This window comes from Lampetra fluviatilis, chromosome 19, assembly GCF_964198595.1.
Source record: "Lampetra fluviatilis chromosome 19, kcLamFluv1.1, whole genome shotgun sequence".
Lineage (NCBI taxonomy): Eukaryota > Metazoa > Chordata > Hyperoartia > Petromyzontiformes > Petromyzontidae > Lampetra > Lampetra fluviatilis.
In genome coordinates this window covers 2,802,484-2,821,673 of record NC_136293.1, presented here as the reverse complement: position 1 = coordinate 2,821,673, position 19,190 = coordinate 2,802,484, and the positions used below count along the sequence as shown (strand labels likewise).

The window sequence follows — 19,190 nt, the reverse complement described above, 5'->3', positions numbered from 1 at the left end:
TTACCTTTGCTTTGTAGGGATACCGTGACACTATTGCAGATGGATGCCGCAGCCTCCTTTGGTGCTTTTTGTTTGATCTCATGACGCGTGCCGTAGTGAAATTTCGTTCGCACAGAAATTCTATTTCGTTAATAGAAACGTCCTAATAATTAGTAAATTGCGTTTACGCGCGAAACATCGTAAACCGAAAGTTCGTAAATCGAGGAATACCTGTATTGGAGTGAATAACATTTAATATCGACATTAAATCTACGGCAAATGTTTTACCTTTCATAAATACATCTGTTATAATGATCCCTAATTAAATTGGAAATATGTTCATATCTAATGCATATTTACCTCAGAATAAGTCAAACATTATATTTAAACACTTGTTAAATTAAACTTACAGTGTTTCAGCTATGAGTTGTATTTTTTATTCTTAAAATTTGCCATTTTTTTCCGCGTGCCTTCCAGCTGACAGCGGAACTCTCACACACAATGTCCAGGGTGAATGTGTCCCTAAGTAGCGCTCATGCGATTTTGCAATACACGAGTGCTCTAAGCTACATGGCACCATACTTTGCACAAGATGATCAGGTATGTGCGTGCTGTTTATCAAATTCATCAATAAACACTATTTTAAATGACTTTATGCCTAAACTGCAATAGAGTATATGTCATGTGTAAAATGTACACAACTGAATTTAATATATATTGTATACACGTGTAATATATATGCATATATTTGCTATTGTTGGGTGACTGTTGACATGTTTAACTTATGTCATTTGTATGAAGAGCGCTTTACTGGGAAGTGCTAACCTGGCACTGACAAGCGTGGACAGCCTCAGAAACATTGACAGAACATCTCTGTTGAAGGCAACTCGTGGTACAGTAATGAAACTATATCCACAAACGTAAACCCCATCAAAATACATTCCCATTGTAATTGATATGTAACGGTTTGCTCATAATATTTGAATGTATGGTTGCTTACTTGGCATTTTGCAGACACTTTCTATGTGAGTGCAGTTGTGCTTGAGAGGGCTTTTGATGCACAGAACATTTTCAGTGGAACAGCAACAACACCCGGAAACGATTCTCCCCTGGTACGTGTAGTACCGTATTGAAAATTGTTTCACTTTGCCTTTGCTTCTTGTTCGCTCTTTATTGAAACATTTCTTAAAAGCCAAGCAAAGTCACGTGACGCATATAATTGGCAACCAAATCTTTCAGTATTTTTATGTCAAGCAAATGTCACACACCACGCTTATTGCATCCTATTTCAGTAGCTGCTCTTCAAATCGATGTAATGTTCTGTCACATGACCAGTACAGTTATGGTTTTCATTTTAAACCATAACTATACAAATATATTCTGTGTACTTTTAATATCAAAGAGATGAGACATTAATGAAATGAGTGCAAGATATGATAAGCACTATTTTTTGTGTTTAATTTGTTGTCCTTTCCCCGCACCTTCGATTAGCACAGTTGGCTACGACGTTCAACATATATACATACATATCAATAAATGCTAAGTTAATATGAATTTCAAAACGACAATGTACAGCCCTTTATCAGTTTATTTACGGATGCAGGGCTCCTCATGCTGTGTCGGTGATGGGGGTTGTTTGGTCATTCTTCACCGCACTGATCAGTGCGGTTTGATGGAGGGCTGGATGGATACGAAAATCGCTTGCCACTGATGTTAGCAGTGGCTGGGAATTGAACTCTGGTCGTGGGGTTTATAGTAAACGGTGCTGTCCCACCATGAAAATACTTTTTCAGCCCCTTTAAATGTGTTGAAATTTTTTAATGTAATCATAATTGGATTATTCAGTACAACGTTTGAATTGTTGTGATAGGGCTAAATAAGCTAATTGCATGTGTACCTGGTCTGTACAAAATTATTTGAATATCTGTATGGACAGGGCATATTTAATGAAGCACAGCGTATCTCAAAAGTTGTTTGACACTGACTGCTTTGTGCTTTCCAGGCCAGATCCTTTGATGGTATTTACCAAACGTTACTCACGTTGGGGACACTGCAGAACAAGAAGGCCGTTGCTGGTGAAGGGGCATTTGTCTTAGACTCGAGCTACATTTCCACTGCGACACAGAAGGTCACTGGCAATAAACTACTTAGCTCATCATGGCAGACGGCAGATGGGAGCAGTGCTTCCATATTATATAACAATTTATCAGAAATTGCTTTAAAGCAAACGGAGAATGTCAATGTCCAGGTAAATATACAATGCATATTGTGTACATAACTACTGCAAACATTTCCGAATATTATTTTTTTACATGAATTATGGGAGCATTTCCATCAGGTCGGATTTCCGTAAGTCGGGTCTTCCACAACCCGAGGACTGTCTGTACTTGTAAAGAAAAATACTGAATGAGCTAAATGCAAATGATTTTGGGAACATTTATTAAGGATTATTGGCTGATAAATACCTTTAACTTAACCCACTTAATATCAAATTGTATTCATATAAACCTACAAAAATTCAGTGATCCATGAATAGAGACCTTTGACTTCAGTAAATTATACCGGCTGTGTTGGACAAAGAGGAACAGGAGTGTGAACATATTTAACATATACATTGAGATCGGTGGGAAACATGTCCAGTATTTGAATTAAAATGTTTTCTCTGTAATGTCTCCCCCATCCCAGTAATTTAGTGGGGTTTCTATAAATGGTTTACGTTCTATACACGGCACACTTAAAACACAGTGGTCACTTGTAAACACAACTATTGCGAATTGTATCGCAAAGCTTTATTGAAAATATAAATCTACTGATCTCGTAGCTCTTGATGGTAATTAAACCCAGTAATGATGAGACGATAAATCCAACACCTACCGAACTGAGCGTTTAATTTGCCAACTCGAACTGTGCAGTCCTCATAACGCATAAATAAGTACTTTGTATGAAAATTGCGTCCTATCCAAACCAGCCATCCGATATAAGTCCCTTGTTATGTGTTTATTAAACAGCATGTTGCGTTAAGCTAATACTTGTCTCTCTCTTTGTTTGTTTAAAGTTGTCGTCCTTTGCAGTGAACCCATTTGCGTGGAACAGAGACAACTCAATAAACAGTTCGGTGGCAAGCTTGCAAGTGAGTGATGTAAAGAGAAGCATCAACGCCACGTCGGCACTGGTCAAGGTCAAAAACCTGGCGATTGCCGAGCAGGTGACAACCTTTACGGCAACGTCTGCCGGCGACATTTCAGTGGATAAACGGTTCACGGTTAAAAGCAACGGATCCGCAGTGTTGTTGGACATTTTGCAAGCCGACAACGTGGTCGGTGGGCTGGAGCTCCTCATCAGATATCAGCAGGCTCCTCAGCTTGAGCCTCTGGTGTTTGACTACCGCTTCGTATGGGAATCAAACAACTCGGCAGGCAGTGACCAACAATCACCAATCAGCAACGACACTGAGCGCAAAAACAACACTGCCAACGGACAACGACGTCAACATTCATTTTTCATCCCCGGTAATGAAACACAGCCCGGGGTTTATTACATCACGTTAAAGTCTAAAGGTAAGACTTGTCACCTGTAACTCCAAACACGAAATGGATATTGCGATTCATTAAAGTGTATTGCTTAACGCAGTGAATATTTACTGCTTGCTTGATGTTTTCTTGCGTGGCCTTTTTAGATAGCAAAAAAAGCCTCAGTGGTGTGTCTGTAAAAATATTGTTGTGGACGGCTGCCTGCAAAGTGTGGGATGGTGTCCATGGTGAATGGAGTTACAGTTTGGCACAAGTACGTCCAATGCAACGCATCTCTTTCATATTTAATAGTCTATGTGTTAAATTATTATGAGGCAAGTAATGATGCATTGATTCATCAATTCAAATACATTTTTATGCTCATGCGACTGCCATTGAATCAGGCGTGAACTATTTGTTTTGATGCTGAATGCAATACCGTAGTTCCAAACGATCCGTGCCGCCACTAGATGCACTGCATTCACCACAAGGTTACGAGATAATCATTGAATGAAATCACGAGCACGAATTGTGACGAGTCATCACATTTCGAGCGTAACAAATCACGAGATTCCGTCGTACTTTCCAGTACTTTAACAGAGACAATCAACACGTAAGCCTTTTATGTCGTCCACTCGTTAAACTCATTGAATTCATGATGCATTAACTTCTAATCAATAATTTCTACTGTAAATAAAATTTCAATAGCTTCACCTTGATATTCCTTGCACAGGTGCACCCTAACTCCACAATGACCAGCACCGTTTGTGTGGTTGGTGGAGGTAACAAGGCCACCACAACGAACGCCGGTCGCGAGCGAGTCTTCATAGCGGCAGAGGTGTTGGCCCCAAACACCATCGACTTTTTGACGGTGTTCACGAAGTTTGACCTGGTGTCAAACGGCGCCGTGTTTGCCGCTGTCATTGTGATCATCCTGCTCTATCTCATCATGCTGCTGTGGGCAAGGAAGGCAGACATCAAGGATAACGAAAAGGTAACTAATACCATTTGTTATTGTGTTCTGTGGTCAATATTGACATTTGAATGGCAAATTCGATTAGATTTATGGTATGGAGCGGTGCCGCAGTGGTTGACGCACTGTGCTGTAAATCTAGTGACCTGAGCTCGATTCCTTGCCATGGCTAATATCAATGGCAAGTGATATCTGAACCAGTCCTGGGCGCCCTATTCATCATCAACCCGCACAGACTGGCAAAATGAAGAATAGTCAAACAAACACCATGACTGATATGGCATGGACAGTAAATAATGACTGCATTCCTATTAACGGTTACTTTAAACCAAAATGACATTGAAGATTTAAAACAAGACAACTCTAATAGACACGACGTAATGCAAACTTTAAACTTTCAGAATAGGATGTTTCAGCTATTCAACGCGGACGATGAGAACAGGCGCTCACTCGTGCTGCGAGTAGTAACGGCATCAACCAAGGATGCAGGGACGCGTTCGTGTGTCTGCTTTACCCTCTACTTCGATGAAATTGATTCGGGGACACACGAGCTCACCCACCCGGAGTTAAAGGTACGAGTCGATCTGCTGTTTTCAAGTTGATATTCAGCACGACTTTCTAGTACATACAGCCTCAAATTACAAATGTATGTTGAGGCGCTGTGACAGCTTGTGATGTAACGCCGAAGGTGTGTACCTTTCCAGCAAGAAGCATTGCAGCAGGCAGATGTGTAGCCTGACCAGGGTTCGATTTCCGCTCATGGCCAACACCAGCAGCGGTTATTTGAACTGGCCCTGGGCCTCCCCTTGATCGACTAAGCCTCAATTGAGTACTTACTGCGATGTGTAAAAACATTGCCACTAGGGAGACAAAGGCTGCCCGGGCGTGCTCGCTAACAGCACTTGTCTAGCTTGCTTTTACGCACTGTGGAGGCAATCCTGGTGATGGAGGCTCATTATTTTGATCGTTCATACAGGACAGGTTAGAACACATAGCACCAACGTGGCCCAGCCCAAGCAGATCAACTGAAGCGGACAGGGAAAGAGCTGGCCTGGCAGCCAACATAGATTACCTGTACTCATGTCATCATGTTCAGCTTTGTGATCACTGTTGCCAATCAGCATTAAGTAAAACAACTAAAACATTTGAATGCATATCAGATTAAGTGTTGTATGAAGACTAATACATTTTGTTAGGAAAATAATACCAATTAATATGCCTGGTCTAATAAATACAAATGTGTTGTGAAGTATGAAATGAACATAAGTTTACTAACCATGAATTTGTTTAGGAATTTGAAACGGGCAGCACAAACAACTTTCTTTTCTCTGTTCCTAAATACTATGGGAAGCCATCACACATTAAACTCTGGCTGAATGATGGTGATCCCTGTGATTTCTGGACCATCAATGAAATATCAGTTCTGGATCTTGAAAAAAACCAAGTGTGAGTAAATATTGTCGGTCAATTGGGATTTACATGTGCAATGTTTTCCAACTATAATCACAATACACCAATGTGTGTTTCTGGATAATTCTGTCTTAAGTATAATTTCCCCACCTTAAATGTGTAATGGCAAAATATCCAAATCATCGTCAGGAGGTTGTTAGTTTAATTACAATTCTAAGGTTGGTCTTAGCTCATCATTCCTATTGGACCAATACATGAGTAACTCTATGTGGAAGACAGTGGTGGTACTCCTATAGTGAGACGGGACCCCACAATCAGATGTTAAAGCATCGATCACTGAGGGTCACCAACGTAAATGGTCATCACAATGTTTGCTTGAGCAAGGAAATTATGACTAATTTGAATCTGCAATAGGCCTGCAGTTGATATAAGAATTGTATCTATGAAGCATGTATGATCTATTTTATTGCAGCCACTAGGGTGCAGTAGTCAATCGTTAAAATACAAGTGTCACTTATTTCTCCCCTGCAGATATTTGTTTTGTGTGAATTCAATGCTCTCCTATGAAATGAATATCGGGCAGTACGGTAGAAGGTTTGACGTTAAAGAAGAACGATTTTCATTCGGCAATAAGTGGATGGTTCATCACGCACTCAAGGGAAACTTTTCTGAAGGCCATCTTTGGTAAGTAAGAAGCACAAGACAAGATTTTAGAAACGTTTTAGAGCTGAGCTACAATTACCTGGTCATGTAGGGTTAGCCAATCATTAAAGTGTCAGCATTGCCAGAGTTGTTATTCAGATCAGATCTCAGATAAGTCGGGTAGAGTCTGGATACGTGTCTGGATGTGTGATAACCATGTATAACAGGTTGTTATAGGCTGCTGCGGGGCTACATGGTGTACAGTAGTGAGCAGTAGTGCGGCAAAACCTGATGTTGTGCTGTACTTCCTTGATACTATATCTATGCTCGCTGCCTTCACCATTTTGCATTGACCAGTGCGGTGAAGTATGGTGGAATAACCCCCACGCCCGCATGGCATGCGAAGGCCCTCATCCAACAGTGGTTCGACAAATGGATGTTTATATACATGTATGTTTTACCTTGTATAAATGTATTATTTACATATTAACTTTAGCCTATGCTCAGCAGCAGTTCACTTGAAATTTAGATCCCTTTTCTCAAACAATTAAAATAATGACTCTCGAAATTAACTATTGTATGATGGTTTACTAAGAAAAATATTTGTACTATATTTTGCAATTTAACAGACTACACCAATTTAATCAGTGGAAATGTTATTCAATTTTAAACACAAATGTCCATTGCAGGTTTTCCGTTTTCATCCGCCCATTCAAGACCAACTTTTCCCGCGTGCAGCGCATCTCCTGCTGCGTCACGCTCCTCTTCCTCATGATGATCGCCAACGCCATGTGGTTCGGAAAGAAGCAGGCAGCAAACGGAGCGGGCGGCGGGGTCACGGTGGGGCCGCTGTCTCTCATCGACATCCTCATCAGCCTCCTCAGCAGCCTGGTGGAGGTGCCTGTCAGCCTTGTGGTCGTGCTCATATTCCGCAACAGCCGCTCAGAGAGTGAGCGGTCTCCAGGCCAGAAGAGCTCCTGGAGGGGCCCTTGGCCCGGTGGCTGCAGATGCGTAGCCTGGTGTCTCGTGGTCCTTGCTGTCCTGAGCTCTGGCTTCTTCACGATCCTCTACAGCATGGAGTGGGGCCCAGAGAAGGCCAACCGCTGGCTCGTTCGATTCCTCTCATCCTTCTTCATATCCGTAATATTGGTTCAACCAGTGAAGGTAAAATTACTTCATAATTTTCTGTGGTTCACCCTAATGGATCATTATTATATCGACTCGTGCAGTATAAATATTGGATGTGACTTGTACACGCTGCCTGTCAGCAGCGTGAGAGGGATAGAGAGAAAGAGAGAGACGCGCCGCCACGTGGCAACCCGGAGTCCCACTCACGCGTGGCCCCTTCCACCGTTCGTTCCCCTTCTGACCACGTGTCGTTTGTCTCCACCCCTATTTAATACCCGGGTCACGTGGTACGTTTCCACCAATCCTGGTTAGCCTCCATGGAATATTCCAGGCTCCCTCGTAGGCTCCCGGGACCACGCCCCTGACTCATCTCCCTATTGGCTGTGACCAAAGCCAGCAGAACCAATCCTCTACTTACAGCTGTCACCTTTCCATTACGTCAGGACCACTCCCCTAGGCTTCCCCCCATTGGCTATAGACCAAGACCGGCAGAGCCAATCATTATTGCGAGTTGTGATATGTCAGTGAGCCGGATATATCCTCACATTACATCACCCCCCCCCCCCCCCGGTGTAAAAAGTCAGCCGTCTCGGCTGGGAAAAGGGTGACAGGCCGAATCCCATTAGAATAAATCTTAGGGCATCTAAGACGCATTAACAAGGTAAGGGGGGAGTAGGCGTCAACGCGCCGAGGGATTCAAAACATTTAACTACAGACATACATTAGGGCGCCCCTGTAGCGCAGTAACAACAGGGTGACAGACCGCAAGGCAATTAATATTAGCGAAACAGGAGAGATTTCGACCGCATGCGCGACGCCGGACCCTCTCCTTTCTTCACGCATGGTTGCCTCGCCGACTGTTCAGCAGGAGGTGGTTGCCGTGGAGAAGAAGAAGAATGTCCGGTTTCCGTTGTATCTGGAGCAGGCCCCGTTGGAGGCGGGACATCCGAGGTCTCGTCGTCCTTCAAAACCTGTTCATCTGCGGGGGGTATAGCACAGCCCTGCTGGGGATCAACGGGCGAGGCAAGTGGCACATTCAGCACGCCAGACCCCGGCAGGTCAACAAGTGGAGATGAAGGGCCAGCACGCAGGTCAACGTAGGGCTTGAGCCGCGACGAATTGACATATCAATGACGTTGGCCGTACTGGATGCGAACACTCTGGGGATTCCGAATGTCCACCAGCCTCACAGGCCCCCGCCAAGGCTTGTGCAGTTTAGGGGACGTACCCACTAGCACCTGAGGGCAATGGAGCCATGCCATATCGCTCACCGACCAAGGCATGTCAGTTCGCGATGGACGTGCATACCTCTCGTTCCTTGCCTGCATACGGGCCGTCGCACATCTGGCGGCCTCTCACGCCTCCGTAACCCATTTAAGCGAGTCCCGCACGTGATCAGGCAAGGAAGGGGACGGTTGTTTCCCCCCTGCATCCAGTTGCACATCAATCGGGGGTACATTCTCACGGCCATACATCAGGAAAAATGGCGAATATCCTGTGGACGCGTGCGGAACCATGCGGTATGCCGCCAGGACGCCCGGTATGTGCAAGTTCCGAAAGGGTGCGCTTAAATCGTTCCACCATGCCATCCATTTGCGGATGGTAAGGGGAAGTGCGAATTTTCTTTGTACCCAACGCAGAGCATACGTCTTTGAGCAATTTGGAGGAGAAGTTACGTCCTTGATCCGTGAGCAGCCATGCGGGTGCTCCTTTATCCATGATGTAACCATTCATGAAAGCGTCGGTGATGGGCGAGGCCGTTTGGTCAGGCAAAGGCCAGGCATAGGCCAGCGAGAAAAATATTCGACCCCGACCAAGAGGTATTTATTTCCCCTAGCCGATGGAGGGAACGGGCCCAGGATGTCCAGAGCAACTAGCTCATTAATACGTGACACCTCGATCGAACGTAGTGGTGGGATATAATTTTGACGAGGTGGTTTCCGCCTTGCACAATCATGGCATGACCGGATAAAGTTTTTGACGTCTGCAGTCATGCCGGGCCAAAAGAAATCCTGTTGCAATGCGGCCAATGTTTTCTGCACGCCGAGGTGCATCAGCTTGTCGGCATGCAGAGCGCGGACTAGATCGTGACGCACGGATGTCGGCACAACCAGGCGTGAACGGTCAGATAATCCATCCGTACACATCAGCAATCCCGCCTGGCCCTGAAACATCTGCCATTTCCATCCAGCCAAATGAGATCTCGGTTTCCCGATCAGTTCCCGCAGTGGAGCCAGAGAGGCATCAGCCTCCTGCTCACGTAGCCACACCGAGTGCGGCAAATGCAGCGTATCGTCGGTGCCAACGGGCACATCCTGAGCTTCATCGTTCGACAACGCCCCCATAACCGGACAGGGCGAGGTAGGCAGCGCCGCACAGTGGTGCATACCCAACGCGTCCGCGTTGGCATGGCGAGTACCCTTGCGGTACGTGATATTGAAGGAAAATTCCTGTAACGATTCCAACCACCGAGCCAATTGACCGGACGGTTGTTCCAATTTCAAAGAATATTGCAAGGCAGCGTGGTCAGTGCGCATGAGGAATTTCCGTCCATACAGGTACGGCCGCTACTGGCGAACAAAATGTACGATAGCTAGCAGTTCTCGTCACGTCACGCAATATCGCGTCTCGGCAGGGGACAGAACCCTACTGCCGTATGCCACCACTCGCTCGACCCCGTCTTTCCGCTGCGACAAAACGGCGCCTATGCCGATATCGCTAGCATCCGTGTCAAGGATGAATGGCTGGGAAAAGTTCGGGTAGTCGAGCGTCGGCGCGGTGGCCAAATGATCCCAAAGAGATTGAAAAGAGCGCTCCTCTTCCGGGCCCCATTTAAATCTCTGATTTTTCCCCATCAGAACATGCAGCGGCTTAGCCAGCGTCGCGAAGTTCTTAACAAAACGGCAATAGTAGGATGCGAACCCAATAAACCGCCATACGTCGCCCACCGAAGTGGGCGTGGGCCACTCTTGGACACACGCCGTTTTCTGAGGGTCCGTGGACACACAGCCAGAGCTGACGATGTGTCCCAAGTAGCGGATGGACCGCTGCAAAAGGTGGCACTTCTTTGGTTTAAATTTTAGGTAAGCCGAGCGCATCCTCTGAAAGACAGTCTCCAGTCGTTGGAGGTGTTCTTCGAACGTGCGGCTGAATACGATGATATCGTCCAAATATATGAGACACGTTTCCCACTGCAGCCCCGCTAGCACCAGTTCCATCAGGCATTGGAACGTCGCTGGTGCCGCATTCAAGCCCATAGGTAAGCGGTTAAACTCAAAGAAGCCTTGTGGCGTGCGGAACGCCGTTTTTCGTTTGGACGCGTCATCGAGGGGAAGCTGCCAAAACCCAGACGACAGGTCGAGGGTGGAGAAAAAATTTGCCCCTGACAAAGCGTCCAACGAGTCGTCCATCCGTGGCAAGGGGTATGCGTCCGCCACGGATATCTTATTCAATCGGCGGAAATCCACACAAAACCTCGTCCCACCATTCTTTTTCTTAACCAGCACCACCGGCACGCCCCAAGAACTGTTGGACGACGAAATTATATCGGCCGCTAACATGTCGTCCACCGCGCCACGCATGTGTTCCCTTTCAGCAGGGCTCATGCGATGCGGGTGCATACAAATCGGTCCCGCCACACCGGTGTCGATATGGTGCGACAAGAGCGAGGTATGGCCCAGATCCAAATAGTTTTTACTGAAAACGTCAGTGTACTCCAATAATAATGAATGCAAGGCGTTCCGCTGCGTGGGCGACAAAGATGTATTTTCCCCGCACAAATCTGCGATCCATCGATCGTCTGAACGATCGTATCGTGGCCCGCCAGCGGTCATTTTTGTTGGTGGTTCACCCTCAAAGCTGGTGAAATCGGTAGTGGCGTGAGCCAATACCGAGCCAGCCGGGACGACGACCCGGTCCGGGCCCCCATTTAACACTTGTATAAACGGGGCCTGACCAGGCCGAACGATAGTTTGAGCCGCTACTAGGGAAAAGGATTTTGCCACAGAATTTGACGGGGACAACAGCACACCCGTCGCACCGTCCGCAGCTTCCAAACGCTTTCGGTAACGCAGCGGAACAAGCATTTGCGAGCCTGATGGTACCTCCACCGTGGCAGCAACAATCGCGTTAACAGCATTACCTGGGGGCGAACGGCCCAGCAGGGACGGCAGGAACGACATCCTATGGCCCCCTGGCATTTCCAAGCAACCTTGGTCGACGAGTATTTTAACTGGCATGCGGCGCAAGAAATCGGTGCCCAATAGGCATGGGACGGCCAGTGAACGTGAGATCAAAACTGGTCCCTCCGCGGTGATATTCCCTATAGCATACCCATGCTACCCCCATTAGCAGCAACGCACGCGTCATTAGCCGGTCGGATCCGTGACGTAGGAATGGACAGGAGATGAGGAGATGAAAAATAACATCGGAAATGATGGTAGCAGACGCGCCAGTGTCCACCAAAATACGAACACCGATCCCATCGATGGTACCCCGTACCGTCGAGGACCCCGACGCGGTTGCTACCACCCTACGGGCCAATTTTTTCCATTATGTCGCAGAGTGCGGCATCGATACAGGTGTACCACAATTACCGTCCGGAGTGCAAACATGTGTGCGAGTGGATGGGTGATGTGACAAGATCTGCCGGGTGGCCTCGTCGGCCACGCTTAAAACACGTGGCCGCCGTCTCCCGGCGGTCGCTCGTCCTGGTCCCTGCACGTGGTCGTCCGGCCCCATTACGCTGCTCGCGCGGACGGCGTTTCGGGACCCAGCGAGGAACAGCAGCCATCACCTCGTCGTCGCTGGAGTCATTGGAGCCGTGGACGACCCGACATGGAGACCACCCCAACGGTGGACCATCTATTTCAGGATTCCCCGTCCATGCCGCCATCTGATCCCAGCGTTTAAGGTTGAATTTGGCGTCCAAGCAGCGCGCCACCCATCGAGGCGTAAGCGGTTCGTGGCCGCACACCGGCAACGAGATGTTCAGTTCCTGGGCCAGCTCAATCATTCTGGAAAGGATGAGAGGATCCAGGAGATCAGCTGACGAGTCGGGGTAGGCGGCCATGGCAAGCGCTAACAGCGCCCCTCGGTAAGCCAAGGGAGATTCCTCTGGTCCTCGACGACGTAACATAAATTTTCTGGTAGCCGCCGTTGGCGGTTCGTAGAACTCCGCCATTTCCGTGAAAGCGTCACTCAGCGTTTTCTTCTTGCTCGCCGGGATGGATCGGAAGACCGCCAAGGAGACATCATCTAACAGCGTGGGCAGAGCCTCCAGTGCCTCCGCCTCCATCCATCGCACCGACCGAAAGGCTGACTCGAACCGCCACGTGAATGCACTCCAATCGCCCCGGCGACAAATTCCTTAATTTGAGGAAGGCGATGTCCGCGGTGAATGTCCGACGCCTCGAGCATCTCCAATCCCGCTCCCCACGTATTTTGCGGCTCCGTCAAAATGGCGTCCGGCGGCCGCGTGGCAGCAGGCCCGCTCAAGATGGCGTCCGGTGGCCGCGTGTCGGCAGCCCCTCCCAAGATGGCGTCCGGCGGCTTCATTGCAGCAGCCCCGCCCAAGATGGAGGCCTCTCCCTCCGCGGCAGGAGCAATGGCAGACGTCGTTTCCCGCTGAAAATCCTGATCATCGGCCCTTGGTTGAATTCCACGCAGCCGGCCGAGGGCCGCTGAAGATGCGACCACCGTCACAAGATTTAGCAAAATCGCACGGAGCGATTAAATCTGCTCCGCCAGTCGACGCCACCCCTCGTCCGCAGTCGAAGACGTCACTTCGCTAGCCTGTCGGCGATGAGCGGCGTCGGGGAGAGCAGCAGCCGGAGGCAGAGGACCCGCAGCTCCCAGCAGCTCGTCCTCATCCGCCTCAACCTCTTCCTCCCACGAAGGGTCCGGTGGGTTTCTCTTCTTGAGGTGCTTGGACATTTTAGAGGAATTGTCCAAACGGTCTCAAGAGATACTTCTGACACCAATGTAATAAAGGTCGTTGAGGCGACTTCTGGAATCCGGTCTTTTATTCACTTTGCATTACAGCTTTCCTTCACGCTGCCTGTCAGCAGCGTGAGATGGATAGAGAGAGAGAGAGACGCGCCACCACGTGGCAACCCGGAGCCCCGCTCACGCGTGACCCCTTCCTCCATTCGTTCCCGTTCTGATGACGTGTCGTTCGTCTCCAACCCTATTTAATACCCGGGTCACGTGGTATGTTTCCACCAATCCTGGTTAGCCTCCATGGAATATTCCAGGCTCACTCGTAGGCTCCCGGGACCGCGCCCCTGACTCATCTCCCGATTGGATGTGGCCAAAGCCAGCAGAACCAATCCTCTACTTACGGCTGTCACATTTTCATTACATCAGGGCCACGCCCCTAGGCTTCCCCCCATTGGCTATAGACCAGGACCGGCAGAGCCAATCATCATGACGAGTTGTGATACGTCAGTGAGCCGGATATATCCTCACATTACACAGGTATGTTCCTGCTTATAGAAAGACAAAGACAAAGGCCAGCAAAGACAACACCTACCTCATCGGTGGTGCCAGATGGTAACGCTGTAGTGGGTGTGAGCAATGCCTTGGAAGGAAGGCCAGTTCCAATCGGTTATACCCCTCATGGTGCTTATTGCCACCACAGTGACCAAATGGGAGCTCTGGACAGATGTGAGGGGCTGGTAAACCCTTGACCTTCAATTCAACTACAACTAAACTAGTGCAAGCTATCAAACTAAGCTTGTTCCCGAAAACCCGGTGGGACAGGCGTCCATGATATTTTCTGGTAAATCCCCATTTGGCGGAGCCAGGAGACTGAATCCTTACTGTTGGGGTCTTCCAAAAACGGCAAAAACCACTGCAAGTGGCCAATTGAAATGTTTGAACGCTCACTGTGGAGAAGACGCTGCCACTTCTTTGTCAAGAGTTGGATTGTTAAAGCCTGAATTTCTGCAGTATTCAGGAGGTCCGGTGGACTGGCTCTGGCTCTGGCTCCAGTCACCATAACGGGTAGACAGTCCTCTACTCGGGGCAGGAGACTGCCAGACAACAGGAAGTGGTTCTTCTTCTGAACAAAAGAATGAAGAGGGCGTGGGAGCGTGGCAGTGAGATGTGGGAACCTGTAAGCCCCAGGCTACTCTGGACTCATCTCCCCATCAACCAGAGGCAAGAAGTGGTGGTGGTTGATGAACATCAGTGAAAGGGATGCAGGCAAGGCCGATGAGTCAGATGCCTTCTATGACCTCCTGCCACAGGTGCTCGCTAAAATGTCCCATTGGGATAGAGTCATCCTGTTGGGTGACTTAAATGCCCCAGTGGGTCATGATGCTGGCACCTGGGCTGGAGTGATTGGAAGTCAAAATGTTCCGCCATTGGTGCATCCACACAACATCATGGATGCATGCCGGGTCCAACCAAAAAACATCTTCTGGACTATATAGTGACAGAACAGCGGATGCAGGCCCATGTCCTTGACACCAGACTCTATCGTTGAGCTGATCTGCCCATTGTCACCTGCAAGATGCGCCTTTCTAGGACCCCATTCAACTCCACAGTGGCCTGTTCTCAGCTAGCTGATGAATGTTGCAAGTGAGAATTTCATCATCGTTTGCAGCTGGGGTTGGCATCGCCCCCACCCCCTCCTGATGCCGAGGGGAAATGGGCGAGGTTTCGGACTGTGGCTCATGATGCTGCAATTGATGCTTTGGGTACATGTGAAGTATTGGAAATGACGGCAGGAAACTCCTTGACGGGTAACACACTTCTTTTATTAAATCTTCGCTTATCTCGATACAACGTGTAGTCTCTATTCTTCCGAGTACGGTCACCAGACACCGGTACAACTCGTAACCTCTATTCTTCTTATAACACACTGTACTGGACTCGTGTAGACTCCAGGCCTCTGGCTACACACGCCTCACTCGTCTCGTGTAGACTCCAGGCCTCTGGCTACACACGCCTCACTCGTCTCGTGTAGACTCGCCTCGTGTAGACCCTATGCCTCTGGCTACACACACATCACTCGTCTCGTGTAGACTCTTCTCGTGTAGACTCTTCTCGTGTAGACCCTATGCCTCTGGCTACACACACATCACTCGTCTCGTGTAGACTCTTCTCGTGTAGACTCGTCTCGTGTAGACCCTACGCCTCTGGCTACACCCACATCACTCGTCTCGTGTAGACTCTAGGCCCCGGCTACACACTCTGCATGCTGACACTGCATGCTCACCCTACACTCCGCCTCTGGGTTACACAGAGTCCCGGTCCTCACAGGACAGCGGGACTAGGTACCGCAGGGCCCTGTCTCTTCCTCCCGTCTTCAGTCTTCGCTGGTTACACTTTCCCCGTGCGCCTGTGCGCATCACCTTATATAGTCCCTCCTCCCGGGAGACGGAGCGGATGCGGACCTCGATGCGAGCATCGCTTGTTAGTGAACCAATCACAACGCGCTATCTCTACGATCCTCTTTTCCCCAACGCGTGTTTCCACTCACCAACCAATCACGCCGCGCTGCCACCCGATCACTCCCACACCAGCACGTCACCCAGCCAATCAGCACCACACAACCCACGATCCCGCGCTGACCCCTGATCCCTCACCGTCAGCGCGCGTCACCACACACACATCCAATCACAACGCGCTGGCACCTGATCGCTACCCCAGCGCGTATCACCACTACACATGTGTAATGCGAACGTAAGCGAGGTTTCGCCACTCAGCTCTGGGCCAATCGGACGGCCCGGAGAATGTTCGACAGCTTGTGCACCAGATCTTATTTATTCATGATGTACTTGCAAAAAAATCCGCAGATTACCTGCTGGACCTCATCTCTGTTTCAAAGAACACTTTGACCTAAGGTCTACACTCATTTACCAGCTTAACATTCCCTATTGCCGTACATATACTGGAGGAAGGGCCTTTGCTATTGATGCCCCCAGGGTCTGGAATGCTGTTGCCAATAAATTGAAACTTGAGTCACTACCTATGAGATCTTCACTCAAAACTGCTCTAGAGGAGTTGTACACCCCTATCTGCCAGTGCTATTCAGTGGCCTAAAATAAAATGTTTCGCTTCGGATGATCACTACAAAGTATGACCTGTGTTTTGATTTAGTGTGCTGATCTTAAAGGTGCATTGAAAAATTATAATACTCATATTGATGCTCCTGCTGTTGTGGAGTGGCTCATGCAGCCAGCTATGGCTGCAACGTTTTGGTAGTACATGTTTATGCCATTTATTGTGAAAATTCCGTCACATTTCGATTTAAAGCTTTCGTGACTGCAGGGATTCATCTTCTTGGTTCTTTCGATAAAGTCACGTAGAAGGGAAGTAATAAAATAATAAAAATAAAACATAATAAAATTATTCTCACGACGTTTCGGCCACAACGCAAGCAGCCGTCCTCAGGTGAAAACCAGGTTCGTCGAGGCGACAGAGTCTGACTCTGAAAACCAGGTAGAAGGGAAGTAATAAAATAATACAAATAAAACATAATAAAATTATTCTCACGACGTTTCGGCCACAACGCAAGCAGCCGTCCTCAGGTGAAAACCAGGTCCGTTGAGGCGACAGAGTCAGACTCTGTCGCCTCGACGGACCTGGTTTTCTACGTGACTTTACCGAAAGAACCAAGAAGATGAATCCCTGCAGTCACGAAAGCTTTAAATCGTGGTTTAGCCATGTTTGTTTGTTGTAGTACAGAGTTAGACTCATGGCCTTAATCTAAGTTGTCTTATGGTTGTTGTTGTTTGACTTGCATCCCACTGGGATTTTTGCACACAGCAATATTTTGCTGTATTTTCTTGGATTTTCTGTTTGCACTTAGTCACATATTCACTTTAAGATGTTTTTTGTTCATGTTTTTGTTTTTTGTTTGTTGCTGTTGCATCCGATTCAAGAGCCGAATGGCTCACAGGGCTATACCTAATAAATAAACTTGAACTTGAAGGTGGGCGTATGGGGAGGTCCGCCGCCCACCTCTGGCCCAATCGGATGCCCGGATAATCAGGGGTGGAGCCGAGGGGCGGAGCCGGGAGGGGCTCTAAGTGAAGGGCGTGATCTGGAAGGTTCGGAAAGGGCGTGGTGGAAGGCGGAGACGGGATGACGAGGGAGGGAAATATAAGGGGGATCCGGAAGAGGCTCGTGGCAGTTGGCATAGACTCGAAGTGGGACCACGTCGAGCCGTGGAAGGTCTCCAGCGCCATCGGCCACGTGGCTGGAGACGGCTCCAAGCACACCGCCAGCCAGTGGTGTGCGGGAGTGCAACTGACGGAAAGGGCGCGCGGGGCGCGCCAGTGGAACAGCCGGTCCACAGTCGGGACCGGCGGAGTGTGAGCGGCATAACAAAAATAAAGACAGAGACGGAGACCTTTATTACACATGGTCTAAACCTCCACAGAGACCCTGGTTGATGGATGAGGTGTTCAGGCTGGGTGATAAAAAGCGACAGGCCCACTCCCAACAACTACAGCATCCCATGTCGGAAAATGAGGAGGCTTACCACAGCCTTCGCTCGGAGGTTCAGAGAGCCATGCAGTGAAGCAAGGATGAGTGCTGGTCGGGGGTTGTTGAGGAGATGGAGTCTGCCTCAGTAGCCCGTGATCACAAATCACCATTTCACTCCATTAAAAAGTAGCTTGAGGCGCCACACCTATCACCATTTTTAGGGGAAAGAAAGGTGATCCGATCTCCGACGCCCAGAAACAAGTTTGCAGATGTGCTGATCATTTCTGTGAGGTCTTGGGGGAGGAGAAATCACTCGGCCTGGAAAACATCATTGAGTAAAGTGGTGAGTGGTTGGCTGAAGTGCTATCTTATGAGGAAGTACTGAAGGCGATCCAGAGTAGGAGACCATGGAAAGTGCCAGGCAGAGATGATCTCCCAAGCGAAATGTTGAGGGAGGGTGGCGTTTTTGTGCAGACTGCCCTATATGGCATCACAATAACATTCTGGACCAATGGATGGGTTCCGCAGGATTGAAAGGATGCCCTGATGCCCCCCCTCTTCAAGAAGCCCCAATACAGCAGAGGTATAGGGAACCTACGTCTCTGCTTAATTTACCTGCTCAAGGCCTATGATACCATCAATAGTTATAGGCTCTGGGTTGTTCTTTGTACTTTTGAAGTCCCTGAGTCTGCTCAAAATCTTTAAGGACCTTCATGATGGTGGGCAGACCTGGATAAAGTTACTTCACCGGGAGTCGGAGCCTTTCCCTCACCTTGTGGTGTGGCAGGGGTGTCTTCTGGCTCCCACATTTTTTATCATCTTTTTTGACCACATAGTTCGAGAAGCCTTCCACGGCTGTACCGGAATAATCTCCATATAGTACAGATACAATGGAGGCTGATCAATGCTTGAGTGGAGTTGAGGGATGGCTCCATATTGGTCAACCATGTTATGTATGCTGATGATCTGGTAACTGCTGCTCATTCAGAGGAGAAGTTGGAGGTGCTGCTGCTAGACCTGGAGCGTGCCGCTAAGAGGTTAGCCCCTACCATCAGCCACACCAAAACTAAGCATCTGCCTGCGTATTTTGTGTCATCACACACTCCACC

General features: G+C 48.5%; 1 protein-coding gene across 1 annotated transcript in view; it reads left to right on the top strand.

Moving 5' to 3' along the window:
• The first annotated feature begins 549 nt into the window (after positions 1-549).
• LOC144937491 (polycystin family receptor for egg jelly-like) overlaps positions 550-19,190 on the top strand; it is a 51,663-nt gene continuing 33,022 nt past the window's right edge. The window contains exons 1-7 of the mRNA XM_078864738.1: positions 550-579; positions 3,035-3,370; positions 4,222-4,482; positions 4,863-5,033; positions 5,753-5,907; positions 6,403-6,555; positions 7,203-7,677. Coding sequence (XP_078720864.1) covers positions 550-579; positions 3,035-3,370; positions 4,222-4,482; positions 4,863-5,033; positions 5,753-5,907; positions 6,403-6,555; positions 7,203-7,677 — 1,581 coding nt within the window. The remainder of the gene's footprint in view (positions 580-3,034; positions 3,371-4,221; positions 4,483-4,862; positions 5,034-5,752; positions 5,908-6,402; positions 6,556-7,202; positions 7,678-19,190) is intronic.